The sequence below is a fragment of the Silurus meridionalis genome, chromosome 10, assembly GCF_014805685.1.
Source record: "Silurus meridionalis isolate SWU-2019-XX chromosome 10, ASM1480568v1, whole genome shotgun sequence".
NCBI lineage: Eukaryota > Metazoa > Chordata > Actinopteri > Siluriformes > Siluridae > Silurus > Silurus meridionalis.
In genome coordinates, this window is record NC_060893.1 from 7,893,082 (window position 1) to 7,915,091 (window position 22,010).

General features: G+C 35.4%; 1 protein-coding gene across 1 annotated transcript in view; it reads right to left on the reverse strand.

Moving 5' to 3' along the window:
- LOC124392509 (A disintegrin and metalloproteinase with thrombospondin motifs 20) overlaps positions 1-22,010 on the reverse strand; it is a 106,946-nt gene that overhangs the window by 13,129 nt on the left and 71,807 nt on the right. Inside the window, exons 25-31 of the mRNA XM_046859613.1 lie at positions 20,694-20,858; positions 20,322-20,585; positions 20,058-20,219; positions 18,849-19,025; positions 7,994-8,161; positions 2,928-3,101; positions 919-1,089 (exon numbers count right to left, since the gene is read on the reverse strand). Coding sequence (XP_046715569.1) covers positions 919-1,089; positions 2,928-3,101; positions 7,994-8,161; positions 18,849-19,025; positions 20,058-20,219; positions 20,322-20,585; positions 20,694-20,858 — 1,281 coding nt within the window. The remainder of the gene's footprint in view (positions 1-918; positions 1,090-2,927; positions 3,102-7,993; positions 8,162-18,848; positions 19,026-20,057; positions 20,220-20,321; positions 20,586-20,693; positions 20,859-22,010) is intronic.

The window sequence follows — 22,010 nt, forward strand, 5'->3', positions numbered from 1 at the left end:
TGGCGGATTTTGGTGTTTGATTTGAGACTCAGAAATAAAACAAAAGTTTACTGATTAAAAATATTTTTATCTGGAGTTAATTATTTATTTTTTTTTATATCTAAGTAATGAAAGGAAAAAATTTCATGCCGTTTAAAATAATTTACATTTTGACAGCCATATATATATATATTTGAAGCAAATATATATATATATATAAATACAAAACTAATTAAAAATTTTGTTACCTAATGAATGTGTGCAGGCTGAAGATCCACATATAGAACACAAGCAGAGAAAAGATGATGATGATCAGGAATGTGTCTGTTCTCAGTCATGTTTACATCACTGACTCCCTCTGTCTCATCCACATTAACCCCAAACTTCTTACTGCCTTCTGTGGTGAGTGAGAGTCCATACTTTATACACCAGTGGATTGAACGCGCAGTAACAGGAAATCGGTTGTTCGGCTGAAATCGACGCGCAGTGAAAATAAAAAAATTATATTTCACCAAATCAATGGATTAAAACTAAAGTAATGAGTCTGTTTTAAAAATGTAAGAAGTAAAAAGTACAGATATTTGTGTAAAAATGTAATGAGTAAAAGTAAAAAGTTGTCTGAAAAATAAATAGTGGAGTAAAGTACTGATACCAGAAAAATCTACTTAAGTACAGTAACGAAGTATTTGTACTCCATTACTTCCCACCTCTGCTTATAGCCATAATAAATCATAATACTTTGGATACTTAAGTACATACAAATACTTTTATTCAATTTTATATTTAAAGGGAGCACTTTTACAAGAATAATATTTTACTTAGTGTATCTATTCTTTATATTAAGGTTTGTGTACTTTGTTCACTACCGGTCTCAGGCTTATGATTGACCTGTGGCTGCATCAATATATTTTAAATGCAAGAGTAATATGAATATGTTACCTGTGACCATGATGCAGTTACCCACACATACTGACAGGGGGCACTAGTGCAAGTCTGATAAAGTTCAGGTCTGCTTGAGGGCTCACAGAGACTCTCAGGGACAGGATTCTTCACTCCACGCACACACTGGACTGTCCTATGTCTTATACCTTCCCCACATGTAGCGTTACACTGGACACACAAATGAGAGAGGGTTAACATTTATTTTTCTTTTAAAAATTATACAATATTTTTCTGGTAAATGAGAATTCAAAATGCATCCTAAATAGTTAAAAGCGTTTCTATGTTTGGTATTTTCTTCATAGTTGAGAAGTCTCAGCGACTGAATTTGTGCTACAGAAGCTGGTTTAGATTAAAACACTATCACAAAATTAGTTACAGGTTTAGAAACTAAAAGAAAGGAGGCGGAGCTGGAGGTGGCAGAGCTGAAGATTTTTATTGGGAGTGACGAGGATGAGGATTAGAAAGATTATTAGAGAGACATGTAGGACGTTTTGGAGACAGGGTGAGGGAGGCTAGATTGAGATGGTTTGGACATGTGCAGAGGAGGGACATGGGGTATATCAATAGAAGAATGCGGAGGATGGAGCCACCAGGAAGGAGGAAAAGACGAAGGCCAAGGAGGAGGTTTATAGATGTGGTGAGGGAAGACATGTAGGTAGTTGGTTTAAACGAGGCAGATGTAGAGGGGTGGGGGGTGGTTATGGATACGGATGATCCGCTGTAGCGACCCCTAATGGGATAAGCCGAAAGAAGAAGAAGTTACAATGTATATATATAAAAAAGGGGGGGGAAGGGTCAAAGCAAAGTCATGGCAGGAGTGACCACAAGGAGCAGTGTTGTGCTAAACTAAAAGCCTCCTGCACCATTACAAGTGTCTATCTAACATTCTAAATGGTTCTGCGCTTAACATTTTATAGGAGTATGGCAGAAAAGATAGTATTCATAAGCCATCATTGCCATCAGTCATCATACAGTGCATCCGGAAAGTATTCACAGCGCTTCACTTTTCCCACATTTTGTTATTTACAGCCAGTCTCGTCCGCCCTGGTATATCGGGGTGTGTCCCACTCTGGTGTGACCCGAACAGGCTTTGGTCATGAAACAAGAGGTAGACACTCCATCAGACAGAGAGTTCAGATTCTACAGCCGGTACTTTATAGTTCCCAAAAAGGACGTGGGGTTGCGTCCTGTTCTAGATTTACGTCAGCTGAACCGCTCACATGGTTCCCTCAGGTACCCATGGTTACATATGTAACCTGGAGACGTTTTCTTAGCCTGTCCAAACTATGAGTGAGGAATCTTTTTTCTAATAGAGCCTCCTTAAGAAGTGTGTATTTCTTCAACAGCTGATAAGATCATGTGATAATCATTATCATATCCTTTAGGTGGTGTGATTTAAAAAAATATATACTTTATAAACTAATGTAAAAATCTATAGCAATGGCTTTGAGGTCCCATAAAATCTTTTCTCGTTCAGATGCGGTTTGTACTTTACTTGACTTGAATGTCACATCCAAAGCAGTAAAAACAGATGATGAATCAGAAAGTGTGGGAAATGAGGGTCATCTTTAAGATAATGCCTCATGCTTACTGTGTGTGTGTAACGATAAACAACATAATTCCCCAAAAAATGTGTTTATGCAAATTGGATTGGTTCAGTGAAGGGACTAAATTTAAAAGAAAATCAAGTAATGACACATTAAGGACAATCACACTCAAAACTTTAATCACTACTCTGTCAATATCTGCCATACGCATTTATCCCTTTCTAGATATGTGTACATACATATATTTTTCTATACTTTATACTTTTTTATTTCTTTATTTACTTTTTTTTAATCCCTATATTCTTCCTTTTTTAATGTTTAAATGTTGAACAGTCAAAAAAGCATTTCACTGCATGTGATACCCTGTACGAAGCCCTGTACGATACCCTGTATGTGACAAATAAAATTTGAGTTAGAATTTGATTTTACAGAAGAGACCATTGAAAGGCAAAAACTCACCTCCTGCCACTCACTCACTGACCAGCTATAAATGTGACACTCAGGGGACAAACACTGCTGCAAACTGCTGGGTCGGAGATGAGCATCACACAAGTCTTCCTGTACACGACCTTTGCCTTTCAACCTACAATACACGTCCCGTTTCTGCATCCCGACCCCACAAGTGACTGTGCACTATAAACACAAAAACACAAAATATTGTAATATATTAAACGATTTAAATGTCGTTTGATGACTTTAATATAACATCAAAATGAAATGTACTAAATGTTTAATAAACCTGGGAAAAATCTCATTAATATCATGCAAAATATTCACAATAATAAATGTAAGATGGTGTATCTGATTTAAATATTAGCTGAAGACTACATTTTGAAAGCCATGTCCAGTATTGTCTTTGCTTTTATGTCATGAAAAAACTAATTGCTCTAAACTGGTATTGTTTTGTCTTCAGCACCTGCTCCACACCGTTATTATGTCTCAACACTGTCAAGCCAAATACAAAGCTGATGCAAACATTTCTATTTTAATTCATTATATACTGTCTGCATGAGCCAAGAAAATCTATAGAACCAGATCCTATCAAGGCAAACTGTTTGATGCTCCTTTTTTCTGAACATCATTTCTTCTCTTGCCCAAAATATGTGGCAAGGATCAAAGCAAACAAAGGACAGCTAACTGTGCTCGGTGCTTTCTTACTTCCTTCACTTATCTTGTTCAGCGTGTCATGACGTGTGCTCTTTGTCACAACTGACTTTGTAGTTGAAACAGGATTTGGTATGGGTATAAAACAACTGATGTGGGTTCAAATTTGACATAAGCCTGGCATCTGATCAGGAGATGAAAACTGGCAATCTAAATATGAAGTAATATGGAAATGGCTATAACACAGGCCTTAGCAGTAGAATAAAATTTATTCTTCTTTAGGTTTAATATAATAAAAAAGACATTAAAACATATTGTCTACAGCAGCGGTCCCCAATCTTTTTTGCGCCACGGACCGGTTTAATGTCAGACAAAACTTTCACAGACCGGCCTTTAAGGAGTGGCGGATAAATACAACAAAATAAAATGATATGACCGGCAAAAAAAACTGGTATTTTTTAAATATAATAATAAACGTAAAACCACTGTGTTGTTGTTTGTTCATTTTGCTAGCTTGGGGTTGGAATTTAGCGGTAATGTATTATGTGTTAGCGGCCGGAGCAGCACCTTTAAGAAGGTAGCGGATGGAGGTAAGACATGTGACCGAGGCATCATGACATGCATCAAGAGTGAGTCATAGACAGATGTGGTGGAGAGAATACGGTAATTTTTCTAAATAAAACAAAGTTTAATAAATAAAACGGAAATAATGTAAGTTATGTATTCTTTCTGTGCAGCCCGTTACCAATGGACCGGAGATTGGGGACCACTGATCTACAGTATGGAATAAAGCTTGTTGAGATATACTTTTGGTTCCAGACTACTTTTGCAAAAAAATTAAAAATAAATAAATTAAATTGCAAAGATTTGGTATTTCAATTTAAATTGATTATAAGCTTTATTTCATGTCCGTGTTCATTTTAAATGTCAGATCAATCAAGGCTTTTTGTTTAAACTACAAACATGAGTAGCTAGTCAGAATTGGATCTGTATTCTGGACTAGCTAGCTAAACATTTTATTCCTTATTTTCCTTATACAACAATGCAAACTTCAACATAATGGCATTTAATGTAACGAATATGTTTATTCCGATTGTTTCTTGCTCTAAAAAGTAAACTAAAGCAATGTCACTTTACATCCTGTTGTGTATTTATTAATGGAGACTATAAGGCACAGTAAGTCATTCTGGATAAGGACTTCTGCCAAATGTCATAAGTTTTAAATATAAAATGACACATTAAAAGACATTCTACAGGACGTGGTGTTATAAAATAACGTTACTCCCATTATGGGATTTTCAGAGATTTGACATAAATATGGAACAAAAACAAATGAGGAATATTACTAGTAACATATGTTAAATCAATGTTTCTCTTTCAGAACAGTTGGAGAAAATTACATTTTGGTTGTTTTCATAGCAAAATACTGATTCTTTCTGATTTTAGTTTTTATTCCTCAAATCCATGATACTAACATTAATGTTTTTTGAATCACAGTTTTTTTTTTATATTTCTTTTTGAATGTTCAGTCTTTACTCACAAGTCTAGATATAATGTCCTTATCTTCTGGAGGTCTGTACAATATATGGCTCAAACAATGTATAAGCTTTGGCTGGGTTTGCCTTTAATCAGAAGATGATGAGCAGACAATTATTCCCATCTTCAGATGTCATGGCGCATTACTGGCTGCAGGCAGACACTTTCCAAAAGCTCCCCAAAGCTCCTAAACATACCACCATATGTATATATGCACCAATACAAAACTAAATTCCCTAGACAGCATGCAAAAAAGCTATATCCAGCAGACTTCTAGGAATCTTGCAGGATTCAGAAAAAACATCTAAATCCTGAACACAGGCTTCTATAGTCAGTCACAGGCAAGAATGTTAGGATATAAACTATGTCTTTATGCACTAGTTGTGGATTTCATGATTTCATGGTGGGATGGAACGACAGCTGATTGCTTCCAGACGACAGCGGTATGGTCACTCTCAGGGGAAGTAAAGGCTAGCACCACTGGAACTGGGAGCCTGGCTCTGAACCTGTCTCAGCACCACCAAGGAGATTTCATGCTTATTCTTTAAGGTTGCGTGGTACTTGCGAGCTTAAGTAGAATGGCAGTGACCACTCCACACTCAAACCTGCTTCTGTAACTAGTTCCAGACAAGACTTTGTTTATATCTGGCCTCAGGTTGAACTTGCAGAACAGCAGGAAATAAGTCCCTGGGATGGCACTTGTTTTACTCACGTACACACACCGTTTCATTCCAAAGTATACCTTGATGAATAGCGTGAGAGAGGTTTAAGTGGTTTAGGTTGGTGATAAATTTGGGATTGTCTTTGTTTGTGGATCACCAGCTGTGTATATGTGTTTGTGTGTGGTGTGTGTGTCCTGCCTTGATGTGACAGTATACTCTGCAAGTATGTCACCCCTTATGGACTGCAAGATGTGAGCAAAGGTTTCCAGTGTGTGGTCGGCTCCAACAGGACTGTAACCTTTTTCTTTCCTCCCTTCCACGTACACACACATACACACTCACAGAGCCTTCTTAGTATAAACATATGTATAGATCCCCCGCATAGATTTTGAGACTGTAGTCACAGGGCTTGAGGAAATCATGTTTGCTAATATTGATCCTTTTTACAATTTGATTACTCTCTATCCTGTGCCACAAGACCTGTACAATCTTTGAAACAGAAACAATCAAGTTCATGCTATATTCAAGCCTGATTTGAAACACATGGACTTCTATCTAATCAGAGCTTAGCAGTCTGGAATCAAGTCACTTAGAAATGGGCTGCATTTCCAGCATTAAAATAAAATGTGAAAAATACAGAACACTGCAAATAATGGGGAACATCTGCATGTCTACATCTGAGCTCTACTAGACGTCTGTTCCTAAAACATTCACTAACGCATGTGTTGACCTGTCTGTGAGCCATCAATACACCCTTGATGGGACACCAATTCATCTAGGCACACAAACATTCACATGTCAATTCACTAATGACAATTGAGCAGTGCAGATCCACCTATTGACATGTTTTTAACAAGTGGTAGAATCTAGAGGAGGCATATGGCGAAATTGGAAAACATGCATACAGTATGCTGAGGTCAGAAAGAAACTGAAGAGCCTGGAATGGTGAGACAACACTACCTGATGCTTCCTAAAAGATGTATTTAATAAAATATGCCTCTCAAAGCCCTATGTAAATTTCGAAAGGAGACACTTTCAAACACTTCATGAACGAGAATTCATGGCAAATGTATAGTAGGCAAAGAAGCATCAACTTATTTGTAATGGAATCCGATATAGATTTTCGCCCTTGGCCCTTGTGCACAAAGATTTCTCCAGATTCTTTTAAACTTTTGATGATTTATGTACTGTAAATTATGAGATATTCAACTGTTGTGCAATTTTTTTGTTGAGGAAAATTATTCTGAAATTGTTCCACAATTTGTAGACAGTCTTTCACAGATTGTTGAAGGTCTGCCCATCGTAACTTCTGAGAGACTCTGCCTCTCTAGGATACACTATTTATACCCAATCATCTTACTGACCTGTTATTCAATTCAATTCAATTAATTTTTATTTGTATAGCTTTTTAACAATGAACATTGTCTCAAAGCAGCTTTACACAGATAACGTGGTAATTAAAAGTGAATATGTTCTTTATAAGTGTAAGTTTGTCCCTGATGAGTGAGCCGGTGGCGACTGTGGCAAGGAAAAACTCCCTGAGATGGCATAAGGAAGAAACCTTGAGAGGAACCAGACTTAAGAGGGAACCCATCCCAAATATCCATTTATAGCAGATATACAATGTTGCGGGGTGCAGTGATAGTGATCAGACTGCAAACTGTATTCCTGAGTCAATGTAGCAGTCTGTTGACATTTACTACAGTTTAATCCATCCTCAAAGCTCTCGTTCTTACTCCGGAATTTCATGGAACCACCCAAGGCGTTGATGACAAACTGTCCCAAGCTGCACAGAGTGGTCTCTAATCGAAGAGAACACTATCCCTGTTATCAATTAACCTAATTTATTGCAAAATGTTTCTTCAACTGTTTAAATTTAATAACACTCACTTTTCCAGACTTTATTGCCCTGCTTTTTTGAGACGTGTTGCAGCCATGTAATTCTAATTTACCTTATTTTTCCTTAAAATGGTACATTTCCTCAGCTTTACAGTGTCCCATTTGGAATTGGGGTTGTACTTTTGTGCCTTTTAATAAATATTATCTGCCTCTGCTTCTATTACATAATAGTGTGTACCTAAAGTATGTGTTTTCTGCATTGTATATCATCTTCAATCATGAAACAATTCAAACATCTTTTATCGTTTAAAAAATGTTTCACTTGATATTTTGTAGTAGAAAATGCACACGATTTTAATAAAGTAACTTTTACATCATGCATACCGCTTGCCACTTGTTAGTTTTCCAGTTGGGACACGGCCCTGCCCTGCAAAGTTTGCGTGTCTTGGGTCGGGGAAGATGTGCACAGTGTTGTTCTTCAGTTTCAGTCTGGTTATGGAAAACACAGACTACTTCTCTCTGGATGGTCCCCTTGCCACAAGTCACAGAACACTGCAGTGGATGACACAGATATAACATATAAAAACCAGCACATAGTCTTCAAACAATTTATTTAAAAGAATGCACTTTCCAATAAATGCTAATATTTTGCAGGAGAGAAAAAAAAGACAATGTCTTTCTTACTTAGACTTAATATTTAATCCATGTTTCCACAATATACTAAATGAATGTACAGTATACAGAGGGTTTAAAGTCAACTGTGCACGCCCATGGGAAAGACGAGGTGAGTGCAAAGCTTTAAAAACCTCAGTGTATACAATCATCTGGTTTCAATAAACATGGGCAAAGCATACAAGGCATGTTTCTCAAGGAAAAAAAAAATACATGATGCATTGAAAAAAACGCAAGAAGAAGCTTCAAGCCATTTTCCTGAGAATGTAAATGAAAATCCTTTTTTTATTCTATGTTTATTAGTAGAGATGTTAATTACAGAGCAGTTTGGTGTATTTATCCAGGCTAAAAGTTACTCTAAACGCTACACAAGTAGAGTATCACCTTATACTTACCCACTTAGCATATTTATAAACTTCGAAAATTACATTAAATTAATCTCAAATGCAAAATACCAGGTTAAAGAAAATGTTCCACGACATGCCAGTGGTCAGTGGACTAATCTATTTTTATTATGAGACAGAAATTAGTTATACGTTTAAAACAACATAAGGTAACAAAAGGATAACATGGGGAAACAATTTTGTGAACAAGCAACAATAAAAGCTACAATGGTACCAATTAAACCTTAAAAGAACACACAGGGTAGCCTGCGATACTATCCGAGACACACACACACACACCTCCATCACAAACATGGCAATTACAGAGGCATGTTAAACACAGGGCTTATGTTTGCTAGGAGGACATCAAAGTGTACTATGTAAAGAGCCTGATCCTAAACATGCAGGTAGGAGCACTGCTAACATGATTATGCGCCTTTACTCCTCTCACCACAGAAACAGACTGGAAAAAATATGAAAATATGTAGGGTGGGAACAGAAGGTGTAAGCCCCTCCTCACGGCTGTAACCGAGTGAAAGAGGAGAAAAGAAAAAGAGCGAGAGGGAGGAGAGATGGAATTTGCCACTGCCATACGGAGCTGGGAAGCAGACTTATGACAGTTATGATAGAGAGTGGACGGAGTGCAAGGTAGAGAGCTATTCTTCTGCATTCATCAAAATCACTTAAGCAGAGATGGAAGTGAAAGAGATCTGACGCATGCTGCTAATGTGAAAACAAGAAAGAAAAATGGAATCTCAGAGGTCTACCTTTACAGTAAGTGAGATTTGAATCTAGACAAAAAAATGTTTATTAGTGATTTTGGTACGCGATATAAAAAAACTTTCAACAGTTACTCTATGATCTTACTTTATGATTTACCTGAAACTATTGATTATATGTTTTGTATTTTTTTTATAGTAGACATTTGCTTCAGTATTTATTAATAGAAGTGCATTGTTTTACTAGAAAACTTTGCTGGAATCAAACTAGTGTGTACTGCCGCTACATTAAACGAAAAGTCTCTTAATGACTCTTGTCTTTAAATACTCAACTCATGAAATTAATAGGTATTGTTTCAAGAGTTCAACTGAGACAAAAATGTTTAGAAAATATAATTCGGGGGAAAAGAAATGGGAATAAGCATTCAGCTTCCTGTAATCAAATACAATTCAAAGGTTTCTTTAAAGCTGTAGCTGTAAATATTATAAAATCGTGAGCGAGAGAAGATGTAATGGGAAAGCCGATATAGGTCCCTTTGTCTTTGGTCACTATCAAAATATACTGCTTGAAGAAGTGAACCCACTACCCTGAAAAGTACGACTGCAATCAAGTTTGATCTTTGGTGATAATTAATATCTTCTGTTGATCTGAAGATTTCTGCTTTAGTTTAAATTTGGGCAGCAGTCCTAGAAAGACAAAAATCTCGAATGAATGCGTGCTTAGGCTGAATACTATTCACTATGCACAGGGGGGAAAAAAATAGCAAATAGCAAGAAATAGCCAAACATGTGGAAAGCAGAAACTCCTACAGCGTACAGCAATTTGTTTACACACCCCATCATAGCAATATTATCCTGATAACATTGTCGTAATAAAAGCGCTTAAAGTGAACGCAATGAAAGTAACTGCATATGCTACCTGTATTAAGACACACTATAATATAGTAATGAAGGAATTCTATAGTAAATGTACACTTGGGAGGTGTACATGGCCATTCAAAGATTTTTTCACAAGGTGCCAAAGAGAATCTGGAATTTTTAGATAGCTATAGCTATGGGATAACTTTTTAATTCTAGAAAGTTATTTTATCTGGTTTCTATTTTTCAGAAATATTTTTTAAATACATTTTAGAAAATACATAGCAGTCATCTGTGGCTATGAAGTGATTACTAGAAGTGAGTGAAAAGTCATATTCAGAAATATGTGAAATGTAAAAACAAGTCGCTAGCAATCAATCAGATAGCTACATTTTTTTTTTATTTACATACTGCAAATACAGTGTATAAAGATATTTTTATATAACTAACAGTAATCTTATAGTGGTTTCTGAGATGTGAGATACACTAGCTCACAAGTCAGCTCAAATAAATGTGTTGAATTTCGGAAAGTTTTTGTGTCGCATTTCTAAAATGACTTTTTTATTTCATTTATTTATTTTCAAGACTATTCTATATGCTTTAGCTAAAAATAAAACTTTCCAGTTGTTGATGAACGGTTGTGCAACATGCACTCTTATAAGCAGTTACACCAATAACCAAAAGGCAAAACATTTGAAAGCCAACAATCTGAATGTGCTAAGGTACAATATTACCCTATGCCCTATGATTGATACTAATTCCATGTGGGTGCATTTTTTTTGCAGGAGAAACTAGGAACAGTAACATGACAACTGCTGGTAAGAGTCGAGCAGATGTGCTGTAGTGTCTCAGGTATATAACTTGTGGCAACTAATTGTGTGTTTGGAATGGTTTTCTTAATTTTATATGCAATTATTTTCAACTCTCCCCAAATCAGAGCTAGACAGATGAGAAAAATCCAACTATATATATATATATATATATATATATATATATATATATATATATATATATATATATATATATATATATGTGTAGAATTCAAAATATAACACTGACAAGTGCTTCCAAGAAACAAGTGAAAAGGAACTGGAATCTGGAACTGCTTTATAAACTATGCCAAACCATATGTTCACTCAGGAGCTTCTCTTCCAATAGAACTAAGCCAACCTAATACACAAAACTCTTCAGCACTGTGTTGACATTCAACAACATCCTGCAAGGACAAATACTTGTAGCCCTGTTGGCATGATTAAAGTGACCATTCAAACACATTCCCTACTTACAGTTCATAAAAATAATATTGGACATACTGTTACTAGAGGTGTATTTTTAAGGTGTATTATGAGCCAGAGACAGATCTAAAAGATAAGAAGCTGGTTTCTGATCCCTCTTTTACTTTCCCCAAGGATTTATGGTATAATATACAGAACTGACAGACAAAGTATGACAAACTGTTTCCAGACTTCAATAAAGCATGATTCATTGCCACCACACTATTCCATACCCTGTTTATTTTTCCGAAAGGCCGTAATGTTATTGTTCAAAGCTTGATTTCAGGATATGTTACAATACTGCTTTCATCGCAGTCTCTTGTCAACATCCATATGCATCTCAGTGCTTTAGCGCAAAGATTGGTAGATCAAAGTTTTGTTGTCACCAGATCGATCAAATATTGAGGCATTTAAGAAAATAGCTTAGATACATTTTAAAACTGAAGCTGATTATAAATATATATGATCAGGTATCATCGTTAAACAATCAGGTATTTGAAGACAAACTGGGGAGAATTAAATACTATACCTTTCAAAAAAATAGGACATGATTTCAAAGTGCTGCTCTTGCTGCATCACAGGGCAGAGTAACATACATGTGATTGACAGTTGACACAGAGTATGCAAATAATTGAACATCAGGGTCTTGTCTGTTGTTTTTGTGGTTTGCTATGTTCAAATTGGATTTTTTGCTAACTCTCTATTCTATGGATTGCACCAAACTTTGCTGTCTACAGTAGCTAGTTCACATTTTAGCTAGTTAACCAACAGCTGTTTGCAGCAAAGACCATCAACTACATGCCTGTTCCAAAAAGTAAGTGCATTAAAACATAAAGCCCACTTCCTGGTACACCCTTCACGCCTCGTGATGCAAGTGGCCCCCTGGTGATACATTTTTTCCAATCAGGAAAAGATGCTGAGCTAAAGCACAGTAACAAAACAAGTCTTATTAACAAACACAACCCCATAGTTACTCTATTTCGAAGCTGCTCCATGATTAAGGAATATCTCAGGTAAGTGGTTCCTCAGCCAAACCATAGCATCTATAAAACAGCACAGATGTTTCTGTTCTGCTCTAAAACTTTCTGAAGTCTGACACCTGCTTCAAGTGTCTCATTAAAACGTTCCTTCAAGCTAAGAATTTATAAACACATGACATAGGGATGCTATTCATCACCTTTTTATTAGGATAGTGCATTATCTTAGCCTCACTGGTCTTTGGCTATATGTCATGGCTTACATGTGATATGACCTAAGAGGTAATTAGAGGTAAGTGAAATTACATGTTGAAAATAAAGATTAAAATGTTATTTTTTTTTTCCAGATTTACACAATGAATAAATAACATATTGAGTTTATATGCATATTCCTGCCAAAATAGAGTAACTGTTAAGTCCTGACATTTAAACAGAAAATCTTTTTTTTGTTGGGTTTGTGGTAATGATTTTCTGATGCACGATGCAAAATGCATTAACTTGTTACTGTCACTGACTTTTTACATGTGATTTATGTAAACTACAGTGCAGACCAAATGGCATATTTTTTAATGATGCACTGAAGCAGGTTTGGATCTCTGTGAAGAACTGTCTCAGACAGAGACATGTTGGTATTTCCTTCCCATCTGTGCACCAGCAGTAGTCACTTCACACACAGTTCAAGTAAAAACAGACCAGGCAGGTAATTGTGGAGCATAGAACAAATAATGGAAAGAAGACTGTGCAAAATTCCTTCATCACAACTAAAGATGCTATGCAAAGACATAAAGTCTTGAAAACTTATTTTCGACTTGAATAACTATCACAGAAGTTTTGAATACTCCCTCCTGGTTGCTTAGAAGTATTTATGAATATTTGAGCACAATAAACAGGCTTCTTTTTTTAAGTGTAATAATTGATATAATGAATCAATTCTTTAAAATTGGATCTATTGCTGGAAGAAGTCTTCAGTGTCAAACTTCTCCTGAAGGTTTGCCACCAAGAGAAAGGTTTCAGGATGGTGTTTCCTTGTAACGACATGATATGTTTCTTTTTGTCATATAAACTCCAATCAAAAGAAGAAGACAGATTATTGGAACAACAATTTACAGCTGCTATAGTGTAAGTGATGAAAAGAACTAACCAGCAGCATGACAATAGTGAATGAAACAAATAGCTATGTAGTTAAAGATGAATAAATGCTGTCAAACATCATTTATAAAAAAAGGAATTGAATTTAGGGTGGTAAACCTAATGTGTGTTTTATTCATGAAATAGCTAAACAAGAAGTGGAATAATAAAGACCAATTGTCTTTGAATGTTTGAACACACTGTCATGCTGCTAAATAGGTCCATTCTAAAAAGTCCATTCTAATATCTCCAAGTTAAAATATAATTCTACTTGTTAGATTTTTGACTGCTCCTTTTTTAAAGCCTCATTACATAACTGACATTTTTTTAGTTGCAGAATTTATTGTGAATTTTATTTTCTACTTTCCCATTTTTCCAAGTAAAGGGAGAGAGATATTTTTGCAGTGTTTTGCTTTTGCACTGTTGATTGTTTAAATTTATTTCTTTGTTCATTGTGTAGAGAATCAGTACAATTTCCTCTTTATATGACTTATAAAGAAATAAAGACTGGTGTGTGTGTGACTGATTTATTACATTTTTTTTTACAAGATACTTTACTGCACACTTCTAAGCATAACCTGTAGTCCTGTGACCTTAAGATTAAGTACTGTGTCCCAAGCAGTGTTAGAAAATTAAAAGATCTGAAGTCGAAACCCTATAATAATGTGCTTCTTACTGTTTGGTCCAAGGGGAAATGGAAAACAAAAGCTATACAGTATGTCTTGTTGTAACATGTTGCATCTGTAAGCTTGGGATAAAGTGCAACATGACAAACAGCAATTTTCATGTTTGGATATACTTATTAGAATTTACAGTTTAACAAACTAAAGGTATTAAACTGTAAATTCTAATATGTATATCCAAACATGAAAATTGCTGTTTGTCATTTTGCACTTCATCCCAAGCTCACAGATGTGACATGTTACAACAGGACAGACTGTTACAACAGGACAGCTTTTGTTTTCCATTTCTCCCACGTACAGGGCTTCTGATTTTTAGAATTACAAATAATAACTATTACAAAATAATAATAATGATTTTGTAATAGTTATCATTTGTAATTCTTAAAATCAGAAGCCCTGTACTATTATTAAAATTAGACTAAAGTGTTTAGCACAAGCCACCTTTTCCTATTTCTATTTTATTTTTATCTGACTAACAAAACAGACACCAATCAACGTGAATGATCTGTTTCCAAGGTAAGTGTAACTTATGTATGTTATGTATCTTCAAATAGCAATCAATGCCGAAACCAAATCCTAACAAGGCCATTAAAAGTGACACAGGCTTTTAGAAAATCTATGAACTGCAAAAGTCTATGAACTGCACCTGTATAAACATACTGCTGATTTAGGCAAATAGTTCCACTGATAAATGAGGGGATTTATTAGCAACTAAAAGAAAAACAGCACCAATGTTATAGCACTGACATTTCCACCTTTACATAGGCCTATTGTCATATAGTGCATATTTCTGAATCCTGAAATTAATTATATTAGACATAATATAATATATTATACATAGTTAGGAGGTCTGGAAAAACTTATTAGCTACAGCTGTGGCTGAAATGCCAAAAGACTAGTTCTTGAATAGACTATTACACAGAGAACGAAGCCAGTTTGCTTAAGGATGTATAAAATTGTGCTGGCTACAGTTTTTTCTTACGCAGTCAAAGCCACAGGTAACAGATACGCACAATAGTGTAATAAACACAAGTCGAATCAATATTTAGTCGTCAGTCTATTTTTTCTGTTTGAGATACATACTGTTATACAAGCAAAACCTATATTATAGAAGGACAATCTATAGTGTAAAAACTATACAAATATTCTATATATATATATATATATATATATATATATATATATATATATATATATATATATATATTACATACAGTAAATACTTAACTATATATAATATAACTGTAATAAATTTGGCCATGTGGAGTGTTTTCCCAAGACACCACACATCACCAAGCTCTTAAAGTCCACTGCTTACACTGCTTTTTATAAAACGCTCAGGTATGACAGAATGTGTTGAATGACTTATTAAAATAAAGATAAATAATTAAATTAGATAAATAATCCAATATGTTTTATTCACATTTTATCTGGTCTTGATTTCTGACAAACCAAAAATGTCACTTGTTTAAATACTTCAAACTTCCAGCAATACAGAACTGCAGAACTAACACACAATCACGATATGTGAGGGCAACATTGCAATGAATAGTCATTTATTATTAATGATATGCTTACAATATCTATTTAAACCTAATATGATTGAACTGAGCTGCCCTTCCACATTTTTCTTGTACACTGGAAAACAACAGCTTATAGGATGTACAGCCAAGTTTTGATATTTTCTACATTTCTTTGTGCTTTGCCAACACTGATTAATAGCAATTATAATTTTAACTGTGATGTAACTCTAGTGAAAGCAATATGTGCTTATAAGTCTCTGGCCAAACACATTTTTGAAGACTAAATTACCATAATCACAACCAGATGAACAAAACCAATGGTCGTAATGATGATTTGTAGATAATTTTCTTTGTTTTATTTTACAAGTCAAAAGGGTTAAAAAAACAAACATTAGTTGACTTTTTTTTGCAAAATATACTAAATTCCTAGAAATATTTTCCAGTTGATTATTATCTCTGGTAACATTTAATTAACAAGCACCAGGATGGCCTTGATAGTTTTGAGATACTGCACAAAAACCCAATACATCATCCATTAAAAATGTTTATAACATAATGTACTTGATGTCAAGATACTAAGACAAAACAAGTCATATCACTGTAATTAAATTTTAATTTTGTTTTTAAAAGGAAACTACATGTAAACATAAAAGATTGTGGAGTAGAACAATTTACCAAAGTATATCAGCTGTGAACAAACACACCTGAGAGCAGAATTTGGAGCCCATCGTGAGGAGCAGATTTGCTTGATACAATAAACAAAGAATGCCACCAACAGTTGGACAGTGAAGTTTGGATTTCTAGATCATAATTATTTGGTTGTTGTTTTTTGTAGGTTAGAAAAGTCAATAGATTGAAGAAAATAAAACAGGAAACAGACAAGGGTGATGTTTACACCTGGTCTTTTCATCTGGCTTGTATCTGGGTTGCATCCTAAAAAGTGAAATTTGATTGCTGCTGTATTCATTTGCAAATCAGCTGATGACATGCGACATTTGTTGTGAGCACTTTTATGCAAAAGATATATTAAATAAACATTATATTTTATTTGATTTATTTTATATTTTCTTAAAGGAATGCATCAATATGACAAGAGCACAGGTTTTTATATACAATTTGGTTATTAAACATTTTCATAATTTTGAGCAATTTGATTTAAAATCTATTGGACTTCTACTTTTATATCGTTTTTTGGCTCTCCAGCTATAACCCTGATGCAAGAAAAGAACAAGTGTAAACTGTTTATCACATAAAAACTGCCAAGATTTAAACAGGTGTTTGAGATTAATGAAAAAAAAAAAAAACATTAGAAGAAGGCACATAAAATCACATTACATCTGAAGTTCTCTGTGTTCTGTGTGTCTGTAAACAAATAAATTAGTCTCTTAAAATAAATCCTTCAGAAAAACGGCCAGTCTAACATCATCAAATGCCCAAAACCTTACTGCGAGAGGTACTTGTGTTCATACAAACAGGGAAAATTCCTCTAGTTCTAATCGAGCACCAAAAAAACAAACAAAACAAACAAAAAAAAACAATCATGAAGATGATATGTAACCTCGACAGATGTCTGGTGAATTGTAAGTTATCTGCTTACTATTAGAGATCTTTAGGTTAGTTGTACTCCTAATCAATGGCTATACAATAATTACAAAAAATTTATGCATTTTTAATGAAGTGCATTATTAAATAAGCATTAATTAAATAATCCTGATCATTGATTAAAAAAATACAATAAGATGGAATGCTTTTCCGATTTCTGGTCACACTAATATTAGAATAACAAAAAGTAGTACCATATTGCTTATGCTGTCCAAAATGACTATCGTTTAATATTTAAAATATATTTAATTCTTTTTTTTGTAATAATTTTTATTTAACAAATTTAACTGAATATTACTGAAATAATACTTCAGAAATTTAAACCCAGCTTTTACTGCTACAGCTGAGCAAGCTGGTCTATAGACTGAATCATTAAGTGCATATTAGGTTTTGGTCATTTTAAAGGTCAGTTTCTCAGTCAGTATTGTTTAATGAGGAACATTTTGCAAAACAAAGAATGTATAAAAAATTTTTTGTCCCTGATGTTGAGGTACTTTATTATGCTACATACTATTACTAAGCATTTTTAATACATTGTTTTTGTAAAACAGGGAAAAAAATATCCTGTACATGTGTTTTTTTTTTTTTCTTAGATTGTTTCGCAAGTTGGTCAGCACCAGTAAAAAAGAAATTAAATATTATCAGTGGTTCGATGAATACATAAAACATTCACTGTACAAAGATACACATACAATATACAATAATTATTTGTTGTAAGTCGATAAACAACATATTAAAACTCTTATGCACAAATATACACTTTGCGTTCTTTGAATACACGTTACACCACGAACGAATTCCACTTCACAATACATCACTGTAAATAAATATCACATACTGCAAAATCAAATAATCAGTGTTGTCAGACAACACAGGTCTGATCTCTTAAAGCTAGCGTTTTTGGCCCTAGCAGACTAGCTCCATGTGTTTGTAATGATGCGATGCCCGGTGGGGAGCTGCGCTTTTGTTTCTGATTAATCAGCATTATGGCTGCTTGGGAGGGCACCTAGAGCTAGATTCTAATACCAAGCCCTGTGTTTATTGCCACTGGAGATGCAGCATGCTGGGTTTTAAATGTCACCCTGAAAAAGTTCACTATCTTGTTGTGCTTTCTAAAACACTTAAAAAAAAAAAAAAAAAACAGTCAGGAGCAAACCGCCCCCTTACATCTTAATCACAACAACAAATCACAGTTGTACTGAATTGTGGCTCAACAATAAGAGAAACCCAGCTGAATTTACAGCATTTGAGCGATGGCTGCTTCAATAATGCAGAGATGATGAAAATAAAATCACACTTTTCATAGTGCAGAAAGACATCAGTGAACTCAGCTTGAAGAAGTACAGTGAATGAGAGCCCCTGGCAAATAAGAGAGAGAGAGAAAAAGAAGAGTATATAGGAAAAAAGAATACTATCATACCGGCTTCCATTGTCGCCTGTGCCAGGAAGCGCTGCCGGGGCATAGCTGCATGTTGCACCGCTCTACGTCGGGAGGTTTATCGAGCATGTCGCAGTTGTGCTCGTTCAGCCTCTGGCCATTCGGACGCTGGCACACTACTAGCCGGGTTCGCTGACCGCCACCACATGACAGGCTACACTGAGAGGGGAATGTGAGGCGGGAGTTTCAGAAAGCGATCGTGGTCAATTATAACAGAAAATAATGTAAACACAATTACAAACATTATACCACATGTGTGAAAGTGCTTTTAAACCTCTTTCTGATAAATCAAGAGCCCTGCCAAATTGCCTTCATTTCCAATTAGCCTTCAGTTAAATCATGCTTTTATGGAGCTGTCGTGTCTTTGGCGTAATGTTTGTTTTGAAGATCAATATCAGCATTTAAATCGTTCCACATGTACTTGTTTTCCCGCAGAGCACAAAACAATAATGGAGCAAATAAAGGGATTCATCTTTACTCTGTTTACAGAATTTTCTAGTTAATTGTTGTTGCTATGTTAGAACAGGCTTTAGTTATACTGAACCATAGTCAGTCATATGTGGTTCTTCCTTAAACTTAAACAAGTCAGCTCCATGAAGATATGGTTTACATGGGTTGGAGTGGAAGATCTTAAGTGGCCTGCTACAGATCTCTGACCTCAACCCTCTTAAACAACTTTGGGATGAATTTAAACACTGACTGCACCCCAGGCCTCCTCACCTCACCTACATCAGCAACTGACTTGACACCCTTGTGGGTGAATAAGCTCAAATCTCAACAAGCACACTCCAAAATCTGGTGAAACATCTTTCCAAAAGAGTGGAGGTTTTAAAACAGAAAACTAGCACTAAGCATGAAATGGGTTGTTCAGAAAGCATATATGAATCTCATGGTCTGGAGTACACACTTTGTTCATACATACTTCCATATGTACAGGAATCCTAGGTGCTAAAGCTAATTCGAAGGGTTTTCTTCTTTTTCAAATAAAGACATAGATTTTATTCAGAAATAATTTTATACATGAATGAAAACAAATATACATCTTAATTAAATAAGGACACTAAAACAGATTAGCCAAAGGTTCAACACGAAAAAACAGCCCTAATAGCTTAAAATTTACCTAATACTAAAGACTTATAGCTAGGAAATTAAATAATGCATATATTCAAAATTCATTCAGGACAAGCTCACCTCTCCCCATATGCCGTAGTTCCACAGAGGACAAGGACCTGAGTCACAGCTCTTCGACTCATTAGGCTTGACTCTCTCATCACAGTAATTCATGCTGCGGCCCTCTGAGTCCTGGCATACCACCACTCTCCTCTGAAAGCCCCCCTCACACGTACTGGAACACTATGACGGGGCAAATACATACCGAATAGATTGTTCATTAAAACAAGATGCAAATCTGCTGCCAACAATGTGTTAGTATATAAGAAATAAAAAGATACATACTGATCCCCAGGGCCCAGTCCTCCACTGGTGGTCTGCTGAGGGAACATTCCAGCTACTGTGCCCTGGATGGCTGCGAGGGTCATGGGGAAAGTAGGGCTGGTTATTGGGCCAGAGCTGGTAGACAGAGGGACATGGGGCTGCAGCACACTCCTGCTCCGAGCTGGGCTTCTCATCTAGGTGGCAAAAAGACTCATCCAACTGCTGGTTGTAGTTCATACACACCACCTGGCGAGTCGTACGACCCACACCACATGACACAGAGCACTGCAGAGGGGAAAGAGGTGGAAGACAGGAACATTATTGTATATTTGCAAAGGAAAGTGATAATTAGATGCCGATGAATGCATGCATGAGAGAGTGAGTAATACACACAGGTGACCATTCTCCCTCCCTCCACTGGCCACAGGGGCTGAAGCAAGCTGATGTTTCTGGAGGTCGAGGAAGATGGGCGCAGTAAGCCTCATCAGCTATTCTTCCTTGAGAGTCTCTGCAGCTGACATACCGTGCCCTCTCTCCCTTCCCACAGGAGACAGAACACTGGACACACACATGTGCACACACACACGCACACACACACAGACACACACACACACACACACACACACACAAACACACAAAAAACTCATTAAAATTCTTAAGAAAAAAGGAAAGAAAGAAAGAAAGAAAGAAAGAAAGAAAGAAAGAAAGAAAGAAAGAAAGAAAGAAAGAAAGAAAGAAAGAAAGAAAGAAAGCTTTCTGATCTGAAATGCTTTGATAATGTGATTTATTTTTATGGTAAAGCTACACACCGATATTTAAATTCATTTGTGCTTTAAGGGCTTGCCTTAATTTAAACTGGAAACATTTTCATGTAATAATATAATAAAGTATGAAAATGCAGTGTACTAGAATTGCAGTTCTTCTTATATAAAAAACATGGTCACATTTTTTATAAACACCATAAAAAATGCCAAGCAAAATACCATTTTATTATTTTATCGGGTTGGACTGTATGTAATAGGGCAATTAAAACGGTGTATTTAGTTACACTGAAAAGACACCAGAAGAGACCAGAAGAGATATTTGGAAAGCTAACATTTTTGACAGGGGTGTCTGCTTTTTATCAAACCTGGGTTTAACATTATATGCTAGTAAAAGCTCAAATCTGTTGAAAAAAAATAGTTGTGATGGCTCAGTGGTTAAAGTTTGGTTAACACCATGATTGGCGCATTAAACAAGACCCATAACCCAATGCTATTTGAAACCTGCCACAACTGTATTGTAAAGCATCAGCCAAATCAGCCAAATAAGCAAATGTGATGTTCTGATTGATGACTTAGTTTATATTATATAAGATATTATAGTAACTTTACTGTAAATATTTTTTACAGCCATTTACAGGAAAGTCTGCTGCCAATAAATGATTGTAAATGTTTTACAGTGCATTCTTTGTAAATGTGGTCATTTTAATGGCTGGTAGAATACTTCCTGTAGAGTAGTAGACAGTATGATCATTTTAGACGGTCATCTTATGTGGTGCCACATGGTGTCATATTGGGTGATATTAAAGATATGGGTATTGGAAAATATTAGTGCTGTGGTGTAGTCAGTAAAATTCAATAAATTTTAAATTACAGGTAGTCCTTGACTCGATGAACCTCTTCATAGCTTGAAAAGTCTAGACATGGCCTAGCCTACCTGGGAGTCTCA